Source organism: Daphnia pulicaria, chromosome 8 (genome assembly GCF_021234035.1).
Source record: "Daphnia pulicaria isolate SC F1-1A chromosome 8, SC_F0-13Bv2, whole genome shotgun sequence".
NCBI lineage: Eukaryota > Metazoa > Arthropoda > Branchiopoda > Diplostraca > Daphniidae > Daphnia > Daphnia pulicaria.
In genome coordinates, this window is record NC_060920.1 from 2,161,073 (window position 1) to 2,175,063 (window position 13,991).

Genomic DNA, 13,991 nt, shown 5'->3' on the forward strand with positions numbered 1-13,991 from the left:
ATTGACGATTAAATAGTTATAATTTCACATCTGATCTGTTGAATTGTAGCTGATTATTACTGACTTTTTGTTATGAATTTGAAGATTTTAAAGCCCAAAATTGGGTAAAAATAATACCAAAAAATCTTTTGATTCCTTAGTGGGAACTGATTTTCACATGATTTTAATGAAAAATCGCGCTATAAAGCATTAGAGAAATGATTCATAAAAAGCTCTTAATAAATGATAATATACAAAATAATTATAATTAAATATCATGATCTCACACCTAAATCTACCTGATTTCTGATAGACATTTAATAATAAATTTCATGATTTTAAAGCCAAAAAACTGTATAAAAGAAAACCAAAAAAATCTTATAATGTCATAGGTAAAATTGATTTTCACATGATTTTATACAAGTATCTCAATACAAAACATCAATAGAAATTAATGATTGATAACTCAGAATATATGATAAAATATTTATTTATTATAAGAATATATCATGATATTCCCGCTTATTAATCACTGTTTTTTTGCAGATTTTTCATGCGAAAAAACTGCGGAAAAATCATGAGATTTTATTGATTTTCACATGAATTTATACAAGAATCTCTTGACAAAACATCAATAGAAATTAATGATTAATAACTCAGAATTTATGACAAATTACTTATTGATTATAAGAATATATCATGATATTCCCGCTTAATAATCGCTGTTTTTTTGCAGATTTTTCATGCGAAAAAACTTTATTTTTCTAGATAAAGTTAAAAAAAGTGTATTTAAAAAGTAATAAGAAACAATTTTGTTAAAAATCACACGAAAACTTAAGCAGCACCCATCTCATCTATGCTAGTGGTTCAAATCTTTGCAAAGGCAAATCTTTTTTATTTCTTTTTTTTTAAACCATATGTACTTTTATTTTATTTTGGATATTTATTGCTATTCTAGCAGATAGTTTTGTTCAATTGTGTAATTCAGAGAAGAACTTTTATCGAAGAGAAAAAAGAATAAAGTTTATAAAATATGGTTTAATTAATTTTGCAATTGTTTAAATATGCGTTCAACCAGAAAAAAGTATTTTTGACATTTATTAATGTATACTTATTATGAATGTTGAGCTTATTTTAAATGGAATAAAATGTTGGTAAAATGAAATATAATAACAACGTTTGGGTGTAATGGTTAGCGATTCGGATAGACATAGATAGGCGTGGCTTGTACTGCGCTCCTGGCTTTGGCTGGAGATCACCAATGTGCTAAATTGCATTACTGGGGGTTGTTTTTTTGTTGTTTTTACTTAGATATAATTAAAAAAAGTATATTTAACAAGTAATATGAAACAATTTTGTTAAAAATCACACGAAAACTTAAGCAGCACCCATCTCATCTATGCTAGTGGTTCGAATCTTTGCAAAAGCAAATCTTTTTTATTTCTTTTTTTTAAACATATGTTCTTTTATTTTATTTTGGATATTTATTGCTATTCTAGCAGATAGTTTTGTTCAATTGTGTAATTCAGAGAAGAACTTTTATCGAAGAGAAAAAAGAATAAAGTTTATAAAATATGGTTTAATTAATTTTGCAATTGTTTAAATATGCGTTCAACCAGAAAAAGGTATTTTTGACATTTATTAATGTATACTTATTATGAATGTTGAGCTTATTTTAAATGGAATAAAATGTTGGTAAAATGAAATATAATAACAACGTTTGGGTGTAATGGTTAGCGATTCGGATAGACATAGATAGGCGTGGCTTGTACTGCGCTCCTAGCTTAGGCTGGAGATCACCAATGTGCTAAATTGCATTACTGAGGGTTGTTTTTTGTTGTTTTTACTTAGATATAATTTTAAAAAGTATATTTAAAAAGTAATATGAAACAATTTTGTTAAAAATCACACGAAAACTTAAGCAGCACCCATCACATCTATACTAGTGGTTCAAATCTTTGCAAAGGCAAATCTTTTTTATTTCTTTTTATTAAACCTATGTACTTTTATTTCATTTTGGATATTTATTGCTATTCTAGCAGATAGTTGGGTTCAATTGTGTAATTCAGAGAAGAACTTTTATCGAAGAGAAAAAAGAATAAAGTTTATAAAATATGGTTTAATTAATTTAGCAATTGTTTAAATATGCGTTCAACCAGAATAAGTTATTTTTGACATTTATTAATGTACTAGAGACTGAGCCCCGTTCAAATCCGGGGAACTCACGGTTAGACCATTCCAGGTGACTAGCGACACAATTGCTTAAGCTTAGGACGGCTACTGGTAATCGGTCGGTGGTAATCGGTCGGCCCTACAAGGTAATCGAAATGAGTCCTTCAGTTGTTATTTAAAAAAAAGGACATTATAGAGACGTTGGATGAGTATAGTTTCGGTGGTTAATGAGTTTCCGTGTGTTGACAGGCGACATGCAGGGTAGGATCGCGCGGATGTAGAATAGGGAGGATGAATCTTTAGCGGTTAACGGGTTAAGGTCAAAATGTCAAGATTCATTGAGAATATTCTATTCCGTCACAGCTGGATTTGATTCGACAATATTTACCGAGAAATTGAACCGGAGAGCATCCATAACTTCCTCGTTTTTATTTTTGTCAAACAATTCGTAAAATAGTTAAAAGATTTGATACTTTTGAAATATTGCTATTTCCCGAATGTTATTTTCCTCATTAATATGAACAAAGTTCACGCCAAACATCATTGCTTCGCCCAATTAGATTGAAATTGACTTGGCTACTCTATTTTAATGTCTATTTTGGATGTCTTATCTTCAAACGCCATCTAGCGATAGCCTTACAAAGCCTTTAAAATGCGTAAACAAGGAGAAAACGTTGAACTGATTAACAAAGTTCAAACTCACTTCAACGGTTGAAGTGACTGCGTGACTGATAAAATAACCGACAACTGGACTCTTGGACTGCCTCCCAAGATAAGAAAACACAGCAGAACTCAGAAACGTTTCGCCAATGCAACTCGTGCGTATAACTTTAAAGAACGAAGGCGGGAAAAGTCTTGGAAATTTCGGATAAACTATACTTTTACCCCTTTTCTAGTAGTGGTTTGCCGAATGCCCCTAAGAGGGTACTACTGCATGTATATAGGCCTACGAGGTACGAAGGGCCTAGTACAGTACCCTACCTACGAATCCATTTTTGCTATTTTTAAAAAAGATTGTCTGAGTTTGGTCTCGATCTTTCATCCCATCGCACGTTTAGTCAGTCGCTCAACTATACTACATCACACATACTTAATCTAGTTATTGCGAGCCCGAAGGGCGAAGCTAATAATCGCATACGCAGAAAAAAAAAACCATGTCACTTTGTCTGTATGTATGTATGTAACGCTCCATAGCTCGGGCTTTTTACGACACATTTCAGACTTTTTGGTCTTAAAAATTAGAGAAAAATTATGCGGTGCGACCAGAACAAAAATAATTTCATTTACTTGATTAGTTCTCCCGTAATTAATGAAAAACTGTTAAAATAATTTATTACCGACTAGTGACATCTTGCGGTGGCGACTACAACTTTTTCACTTTCACATCAAATCACCACCTGATGTTATTTATGTTTTGTAGTTATTTGACTAAATTATGGTTATTTTTAAATTCAATTATTGAACTTTATGTGTAAAAATTGGAAAATATGAGTTGATCAAACCAAACGTAAATAACTTGCAACGATATTGAACTGCGTCAGAAAAATCCCGTTATAAGACCTAAAACTCTGTGAAAAAAAGCGTGAATTGTGAACAAGTCCGACTTAACAATAGGCCCTGAATTTGTCATTTAAGACAGTTTTCAACTGGCTTACGACTATCCCTTCGCGGCGAGCTGATAAGCTTGCTTTTCTATCTACAAGTTGACAAGGTCTTTGCTCCATCACCAACCTTAAAGCTAGACCCAAGGTCCCTGGTCTTGACCGGGCTTAAGTTAGAAGTTAAAAGTTAAGTTATAGTTAAATCTATTCCCCGATTATCGAACGTTAAAATGTCTTCTAAAAGAAAACGAAAGGATGAACTTGCAGCTAGGCAAGCCAAACGTAGAGCAACGGAATCTGAAGTACAGCGGTTTGCTCGACTTGAAGAAAATGCTGTCAGGAATGCTGCAGCACGATCAGCCGAGTCTGAAGTACAGCGGTGTGCTCGACTTGAAGCAAAAGCTGTCAGGACAGCTGCAGCACGATCAGCCGAGTCTGAACAACAGACCGTCAATCGCCGTGCTATAGATGCTCTGAAACATGTATCCGCCAGAGAAGCCGAGTCTGAAGAACAGCGGTGTGCTCGACTTGAAACAAATGCTGTAAGGAATGCAATCGCCAGAGAAGCCGAGTGTCCTCAACAAACTGCTGCTAGACTTGCTGCTTCCGCTGCTCGATTTGCCGCCAGTATATCCAACGAAACCCAAGATGAAGCTAACGATAGGCGACAAAATAATGCAAGTGTTCAGCGACGATCTAGGGAAACCCGTCAAACCTCCAAAGCAGAATATTTAGATGCTTTTGATGCTTCCGTCAATGGACCTCTTCATTCCCAACCTTTCGTCAACAAGCAAATGAAGAAATTCCACTCTGAATTGCATCAATTAAATCAGCAGCATTGCCTCCACTGTCGAGAATTGTGGCCTACAAGAGATGCAATTGTCGATCCCTACATTTGCTGCCGTTGCAAGAAACTTACGGAATTCAACCCTTTTGGCATTCAAAATGATATGGTGCGTGATTTGTCATCTATTCCAATAGCAATTCAGAAGCACATTCGGGAACTTACTCCTACTGAAGAAATGCTTCTCTCGCCAGTAACTTCCATCATGTCTGTCTTCCGGCTACCTTCTGGTGGACATGTTTCTCGTGGCTTCGTGGCAAATTTCAAACAAGACGTAGCCGGATTCATCAGAGAGATTCCTCTCACAGCAGAGCAACTTCCGTGCCTTGTCATAAGAAGGAGAGGTGTGGACAACACCTGTGCCGAATTCAAAGTTTGCCGTAAACGTGTTGAAGCAGTTGGCCGATTTCTCATTCAGAACCATCCCGGCTTTGTTTCACATCGCATCACTTTTAGCCAGACCAACTGTGATTTGCTGCCCGAAGATGGAGTTTTGTTAAATATACCGACGATGGACAGCGACAACGATGAATTGAATGTCACTGACGAAGGAGCCATGACAAGGGATGTTCCACCAGAAGACATTCTTGATCAGCCACAACCTCCTGATGTCGCTTTCGTCATTTCAAACAACATCAGGCCTCCTCAACAAAATGAAATATTAAATGCGCTCGATCCGATTAATTGGCCAACAATTTCAACTGAGCCTATCAACGAATTTGAGGTCATGTCTGGTCTTGCATCTCTGGCTTTCATCAAGTTGTTTCCTCTTGGGCAAGCTGACCCAACAAAGAAAGGTCGCAGACAAGACCTATCCGAACTCGTTGCTTCTAACCACTTGATGAAATATGCCGAGATTGATTGTACAAAGGAACCTGACGAATCTCATCCAAACGGGTATTTGTATTATCCATTTGCTGAACATGAGCGCTTTTGTTTTTGGTCGGTTGATCGCATACGACGCCATCGAGCCCTTGGGCAGTGTTCCGTTTTTCTGAGACAAAATCCCGAAGAAGCTGCATTGTCTATGGAGGAACTTAAGGCCATGGCTGCCAACGGTCAACTTGACTCGGTCATCAGCAAAATGTACTCCTATACAGCCAATGTCACTGGCAGTGACGCCTACTGGAGCAAGCGGCGGAGAGAATTAGAGGCTATAATGCAACAGAAAGGTCTTGGCACGGCTTTTTTTACTGTTAGCTTTGCTGACAATCACTGGTACGACCTCCATCGTCTCATGCCCAACGGTGCAGCTGAACCAAAACTTCGCTACCAGAGTACAAATGCAAATTTACATCTAGCAGACTGGTACTTTTCCGAAAAATTACGTCTTTTTATGAAGCATTTTTTCGGTGGTGTCTTGGATCACGAATGGTTTTGGTATCGTTTCGAGTGGCAATCAAGAACAGCCATTCATGCCCACGGTGTTGTAAAGCTCAAAAACGACCCGGGGATTGCCGACCTAGTGATTAAAGTCTATGCTGGCCGACTTATGGCGCAAAAACTAGCTGATCCACAGTACACAGCAAACCTTAGCGAACAAGACGTCCTAGAAAAGCAAGATCTGGTTGAAGCCGGCATTCTTGCAGAACTCAAGGTTCTAAAGTATGCCGATACTCTGTTGTGTGCCTGTAATACTCGGTCTGATCCAGTCAACCCGTTCAATGCTGAAGTACCAGTTCCCCATCCGTGTTCAAGCAATGTCTCGTCAATTTTGAACGATGGAGCAGCCATGGACTACTTCTACGAAAGATTGGCAAACTGTGTTCAACGTCACGTCTGTCGACCAGACGGTTACTGCAAATCGAAGGATGGCAAATGTCGTTTTCACTTTCCTTTTGATCTAGTTAGTGAATCGAGAATAGTTTTTGAAAAAATCGGAAACACAGACTCTGTTCGTGCTAAAATTGTTCTCAAAAGAAACGACAAGTTCATGAATGTCCACAACAGATCAATGTTGGAACATTGGTGTGCCAATGTAGATCTTCAGCTCATTCTTGATCATCACGCTGCAATGAACTACATGGTCAAATATGCCAGCAAACAAGAGCGATCTGGCAACACTTTACAGCAAGTGATCAAAACGATTATCAACAAGGCTGATGTCACCGACAATGCTGGCTCCGCATTTCGCTCCTCAATAATTCGTTCCATTGGCCATCGTGACATCGGGAAAGGTGAAGCGTCGCGCATTTTGTTTTCCGGCCACCACTGTGAATCATCCTTCAATTACGTCAACGTTTCAATAATTGAATTTAAAAAATAACCATCGTTTAGTTAATAATTTTAGTTAATAATCGCATACGCAGAAAAAAAAAACCCATGTCACTTTGTATGTCTGTGTGTATGTAACGCTCCATAGCTCGGGTGTTTCACGACAGATTTCAGACTTTTTGGTCTTAAAAATTACACAAAAAATATGCGGTGCGACCAGAAAAAAAATTATTTCATCTACTTAATTAGTTTTCCCGTAAATAATGAAAAACTGATAAAATAATGGTTTTACGACTAGTGACATCTGGCGGTAGCGACTACAACTTTTTCAATTTAGGTCCAAATTAATCACCACCAGATGTCCATAGCATCGCCGTGATGACGCAATCTGTAATGTCCCAACCATGACGCAACAATCAGAATTGCATTTATGTTTTACAGTTATTAAACTAAAGGGTGGTTATTTTTAAATTTCAATCATTGAACTTTATGTGTAAAAATAGGAAAATTTGAGTTGAGCAAATTAAACGTAAATAACTTGCAAGGATATTGAACTGTGAATGAAAAATCTCACAGGATTTTAGTTGCGAAAGGGAAGTGTTTATACGAGGTTATATAAGGGCACTTAGACTCGATGTGATTTTAAAGGGTGCCAAACACACACCGTTTCTGTAGATTGACTTGGCTACTCTATTTTAATGTCTATTTTGGATGTCTTATCTTCAAACGCCATCTAGCGATAGCCTTACAAAGCCTTTAAAATGCGTAAACAAGGAGAAAACGTTGAACTGATTAACAAAGTTCAAACTCACTTCAACGGTTGAAGTGACTGCGTGACTGATAAAATAACCGACAACTGGACTCTTGGACTGCCTCCCAAGATAAGAAAACACAGCAGAACTCAGAAACGTTTCGCCAATGCAACTCGTGCGTATAACTTTAAAGAACGAAGGCGGGAAAAGTCTTGGAAATTTCGGATAAACTATACTTTTACCCCTTTTCTAGTAGTGGTTTGCCGAATGCCCCTAAGAGGGTACTACTGCATGTATATAGGCCTACGAGGTACGAAGGGCCTAGTACAGTACCCTACCTACGAATCCATTTTTGCTATTTTTAAAAAAGATTGTCTGAGTTTGGTCTCGATCTTTCATCCCATCGCACGTTTAGTCAGTCGCTCAACTATACTACATCACACATACTTAATCTAGTTATAAATAATGATTAATTAAAATAACCGCTAGATTTCCCGATCAATTTTTTCACAAGTCTGGCCAAGCCCAGACGAGCCCAGACAAGATTAATTCAGTCAAGGGCGTCAAGGGCAACCCTCGGCCTCAATCGTCATCCACTAATTGCGAGCCCGAAGGGCGAAGCTAATAACTGCATACGCAGAAAAAAAAAAGCCTTGTCACTTTGTATGTATGTGTGTATGTAACGCTCCATAACTCGTTTGTTTTACGACAGATTTCGGACTTTTTGGTCTTAAAAATTACACAAAAAATATGCGGTGCGACCAGAAAAAAAATAATTTCATTTACTTAATTAGTTTTCCCGTAATTAATGAAAAACTGTTAAAATAATTGCTTAATGACTGGTGACATCTTGCGGTGGCGACTACAACTTTTTCACTTAATGACTGGTGACATCTTGCGGTGGCGACTCCAACTTTTTCACCTTAGGTTTAAATTCCATTTTTCATTCTTAACGTGCTTGTCATTTACTTGACGTGTTAAGTTAAAAAAACGTGTTAAGTTTAAAATTAATTCTTTCTTGTCGAATATTTTTTATTGAAATATATACGTTATGGATGGTTAAACATGATTAAAAACCACCAGATGTTCATAGCATCGCCGTGTTGAAATATCTACAAAAATGGTTCAAGTCTTAAATGTCGTTCTTGCATTCATCGCATGCATTCACGCCATTCTTGATTGGATCTGGTTTGAAATGGTCGAATATTTTGAATCTGTTACCGAAACAGAAATTGAACCAGAATCTAATGAGGAACCTTCCCAAAATCGGGTTCCGGCAACAAACCTGATGCAAGAGCAAACTGGCCAGACCCGCATAATATTACCCCTACCTAATATTATGTGGAAACCTGACCAAGTCTCTGCCTTACCCGACACTGTTTTACCTGACACTACCTTACCTGACACTGTCTTAATACCTGAGTCTTTTTCTGAAGAAGGCCTAACTGCCTTACCCGAGTGCGAATCAGATGGCCGGAAATTCCAGCCACAAAATGAAGAGAAACCGGATTCATCAGATGAAACAATTAAGAAAATCAAAGATGACAATTCGAAACTGAAAATCGATTTGGAGACGTCAGCTACTGAGTTGAGTTTAAAATGTGTGGAAATACAGCGACTGACGGCTGTGACAAACGAACTGAACCAGAAATTACAGAAAACCTCGTTGAAAAACGACGAGCTAATTCTGAAGTTGGCTACTACGAGAAATATGGCTTCGACCAGTCAATCCGACTTCAACGAGACAGAATCAAAACTAACCAAAGAGTTAACAGAGTTGAAAGTTCAGTTGATTATCCAGCAGAAACTGCTGGAAGAAAAGGAAATGAATTTAGAGTCCATCACACAGGACAAAAAGATGGCAGATCAGAGAGTCGAGGATATCCACAAACAGGATTTTAACCTTTTTTTAACTGATTTGACTGAAATGAAGAGAACAACAGAACAGCTGAAGGGGGAAAATCAACGAATTTCCGAGGCACGCGATGCTGCTATCCTGTCCGCGGAAGAATCCAGAATATTAGCCGAAGAACGACAAGTTGCAATCGATCTCCTTCAGTCGAATATAACTCAATTAAAAACAGAGTTAACTGCATCCGATTCTCAAATCGACGAGCTCAAGAAGGAGAAAGCAGTTCAGCTTAGCAATGTCTCGACGTGGGCAGACACCGAATTACAGCTTCAAAATGAAGTGGCCAATTTGAAAGCTGATACAACGCAACCTCAGAATGAGACCCTATCGGAGGAGACTAAAGATTTTCTCTTTGACCCGATTTCAACGCTGATTCCAAAACTGCATAATGATTTTCCCATACATCTTGAATCACTTTTTCTAGTCGCTCGAGTTTTGCTCGGAAATCTTTAGCCACCTTCACCAGGGTCTCATTTTTATCTTCTAGCAAAGAGTTTTTGCCTACCAGTTCCAAATTACGGATACTTAATTGGCTGTTTAGGTCTTTGAAGCGTTTCAGCTCCTCCGATAGGGTCTCATTCTGAGGTTGCGTTGAATTAGCTTTCAAATTAGCCACTTCATTTCGATACCGAAGACTCGGCTAATAAAGCGACGGAAACCGAACGGGAATTGATGAACTCTGATGGCGCGACCGAAGCACCGGACCGGAAAAAACGTACATGGATGGCAAACTGCTTGCCAAGCGCAAGACTCAAAAGTCAGAGTACGAAGATGGGTTCGCCAATCTACTGAAAACTACAGGGCTCAAGATGGTGGCAAGGGCCAAAAATCTGCAAGATCATGCAATTAATTTAAACGAATTTAAAAGCAAAAGGCAAAGCCCTGAAAAAGAAAGCTAAAACCCTTCAGAAATAAACTAGTTAACTTTTCTTATTTGTTATTATTTTCTTTTTTTTTTTTTTTTTTTTTGCTATCTGCTTATTATAACCTTCCAGCCGGAATCCGGAAATGACCATTTTCCACCCGTTATACCTTAGCTGCTGTTGCCGAGAGAGAGTCAGGCATCCCAGTTAGTGCTCTGCCATGTTTTCCGAGCAGGAAAGTGTTGGCTATAGTATCGAGATGAGGAAGCTGGATCCCCATGATTGTCAGTTTCGACTCTTCTACTAGCGCGGCACTGGACTGTAAGGTAACGGAACACATCTAGGCGATTCGATTTCTCAATGGCACCTAAAAAATGTCATTTGAATTTGAACTCGTTGTTCTGGGTGTTGACATGAGTGCTGCGTAGTAAGTAGTACCGTCTTCGTAGGGGTGTCCACAAAGAAATTTCCTACCCCTCCATTTCCATACGAAGCGATACGAAGATACTCGTACGAAGGGAATTCGGTAATAGTACGCAATCGTGACGTACTATTACCACGGTAGTAGGCCTTATTTATTAGTGGATGACGATTGAGGCCGAGGGTTGCCCTTGACGCCCTTGACTGAATTAATCTTGTCTGGGCTCGTCTGGGCTTGGCCAGACTTGTGAAAAAATTGATCGGGAAATCTAGCGGTTATTTTAATTAATCATTATTTATAACTAGATTAAGTATGTGTGATGTAGTATAGTTGAGCGACTGACTAAACGTGCGATGGGATGAAAGATCGAGACCAAACTCAGACAATCTTTTTTAAAAATAGCAAAAATGGATTCGTAGGTAGGGTACTGTACTAGGCCCTTCGTACCTCGTAGGCCTATATACATGCAGTAGTACCCTCTTAGGGGCATTCGGCAAACCACTACTAGAAAAGGGGTAAAAGTATAGTTTATCCGAAATTTCCAAGACTTTTCCCGCCTTCGTTCTTTAAAGTTATACGCACGAGTTGCATTGGCGAAACGTTTCTGAGTTCTGCTGTGTTTTCTTATCTTGGGAGGCAGTCCAAGAGTCCAGTTGTCGGTTATTTTATCAGTCACGCAGTCACTTCAACCGTTGAAGTGAGTTTGAACTTTGTTAATCAGTTCAACGTTTTCTCCTTGTTTACGCATTTTAAAGGCTTTGTAAGGCTATCGCTAGATGGCGTTTGAAGATAAGACATCCAAAATAGACATTAAAATAGAGTAGCCAAGTCAATTTCAATCTAATTGGGCGAAGCAATGATGTTTGGCGTGAACTTTGTTCATATTAATGAGGAAAATAACATTCGGGAAATAGCAATATTTCAAAAGTATCAAATCTTTTAACTATTTTACGAATTGTTTGACAAAAATAAAAACGAGGAAGTTATGGATGCTCTCCGGTTCAATTTCTCGGTAAATATTGTCGAATCAAATCCAGCTGTGACGGAATAGAATATTCTCAATGAATCTTGACATTTTGACCTTAACCCGTTAACCGCTAAAGATTCATCCTCCCTATTCTACATCCGCGCGATCCTACCCTGCATGTCGCCTGTCAACACACGGAAACTCATTAACCACCGAAACTATACTCGTCCAACGTCTCTATAATGTCCTTTTTAAAACAACAACTGGAGGACTCATTTCGATTACCTTGTACAACCTTAAGCCGACCTAAGCTTAAGCAATTGGGTCGCCGATCACCTGGAATGGTCTAACCAAACTAAATCATCATTAGGTAGTAATACGTATTTGGGCCTGGTATGAGCGGCATTCATTAATCTCGTTTAAGAGTTCCAACAGTTGAGATTTCGACAAAGCCACCAGCCAGTGCTATTGTTTTCCCTCCGCGTGAAACCCCAACGGACGCATCGTGACAGCCCAACCCAATCAAAAGAGTCTGCCAACAACATGCGCACAGGCCGAGTCTGAAATCTATACAAAAGAAGATAGTCTAGTTGTTAATGTCTACGTGTTGTGTACAGTGCGTCTCTCTCGGCGCTTCGTCTATTAATAGAACGTGTCAAGCTTTTTATTTTTCCTTCTTCCTTTCCTTGTGGTCGCGCGCGCGGGCATCAGGGGCGGCCAGAAGCGGTGCCGGCCCGAGAGAGGCGGCCAGTTCCTCCCCGACTGGCACGGAGTCTGGACGCGGGGAGATTTTTATTGTTGGTTTTTTTTTTCTCTTTCCTCTCGCCTCCCCCTCAATCCACATTTCCCCCCTCCCGGCCTCCCCCGTGACTCTCTCGACTTTGGCCCAGCAGTTGCGTGAGTGCCGGGCCGTACGGAAATATCACGCTGGGTGTGGTTGGTTCCCAATTTTTTTCTTTTCAACTGGCGGATAAATTATCATCCGCAAAAAACCCACGACGAAGTGTTGAAGAAAATAAAAACGAAAATAAATTTGTGACATGGCGGAAGCCGGTGTTCCCCAAGCGTCGTCGGCGGCCCAGCATTCGCTCCAGCGGCAGCAGCAGCAGCGATCGTCCGGCTCGACCTTGTCGTCCCATCCGCCAGCGACGACGACCATTTCGACCATCGCCGTCCAAAGCGGCGCCACTCGCATTGTCGTCGCCCTCCTCCAGGTGACAAAATTCAAATCATTTTGCTATCCAGCAGGCATGTTGCCCAGCATCCAGCAGCAGCCTCGCTGCATACATGTGAACTCAGTTCAAATTTAGGACGTTTGTTGGATATTACATATCAAGTGGATGCTGGCGTCAAAGTCATCCGTCTTCGAGTGTATAGAGGCGCAGAGATTTTTCTTCTTCTTCTTCTTCTTGTGTTCCAGTGGCGCATAACTTTCTCCGGCTCTTGTGGGGGCTCTCCTCCTCCTAGGGGCGCCCCCAATCCCGAAATAGAAATCAAAATAAACTCCAACTAAAACACAAGAGGAGCGAGGGGGGAATGTTGAGTAGAACGGAAACGGGTGGGGTGGGAGAACACGTAATAACAAGGAAATATATCTAACATGTAAGCACAACACACGGACCCCGGTGTATATATGTAGTACCACGCGAAAATGCTTGTGATTCTTCCAGAATAGAAAATCATTCGAGGTCTCGTGTCTCTGATGTTGATGATGCCACTGTGTAACTATGCGAATTTTCTGATGTTTGGCCGTCGCTCCAGAATTTGTCGGAGGACATTCCAGACGTTTGCCGAGCGATGCGTTTGGGTTATCTGGTCGAGTGGACGTGGAATGATTACCCATTGGAGCAATTCAAAATGTCCTCCAACTACAGTTTCGCTTTATTTTAATTTTCAAAAATTGAAATTTAAGCGCATGAAAAAAAAAACCTTTTTTTTTCTTTTCTTAAAAAAAATAAAAATGTTTTGACTGTTCCAGTGCTGGGCATTTTAACACCGACCCCAAATAGTTAGACTGTAATAACTGTTGAAAAAAAAAAGAACTTAGCTCGGAGAGATTATATACCAGTTGCGCGTTCCAGAATTGCTTCTGCTGCTGGGGAGTGAGTGGGGGTGGGGGGGAATGTTGACGATAATGATGCTAAGCAGATGAAGCAGTCAAGCGCTTGCACAACAGTCCCCTGCTTTTCTGAACGTTTGTTATTCTCGTTACGCCGATGCGCACACAGTCGCACGCGCAAACGAGGATTTATTATCGTCTCTGCTG

At 39.6% G+C, this 13,991-nt stretch overlaps 1 protein-coding gene across 1 annotated transcript in view; it reads left to right on the forward strand.

Moving 5' to 3' along the window:
• The window catches only part of LOC124312403 (coiled-coil domain-containing protein 141-like), a 37,086-nt gene that overhangs the window by 20,108 nt on the left and 2,987 nt on the right, over positions 1-13,991 (forward strand). Inside the window, exon 2 of the mRNA XM_046776910.1 lies at positions 11,995-12,939. Coding sequence (XP_046632866.1) covers positions 12,766-12,939 — 174 coding nt within the window. The 5' untranslated portion in view covers positions 11,995-12,765. The remainder of the gene's footprint in view (positions 1-11,994; positions 12,940-13,991) is intronic.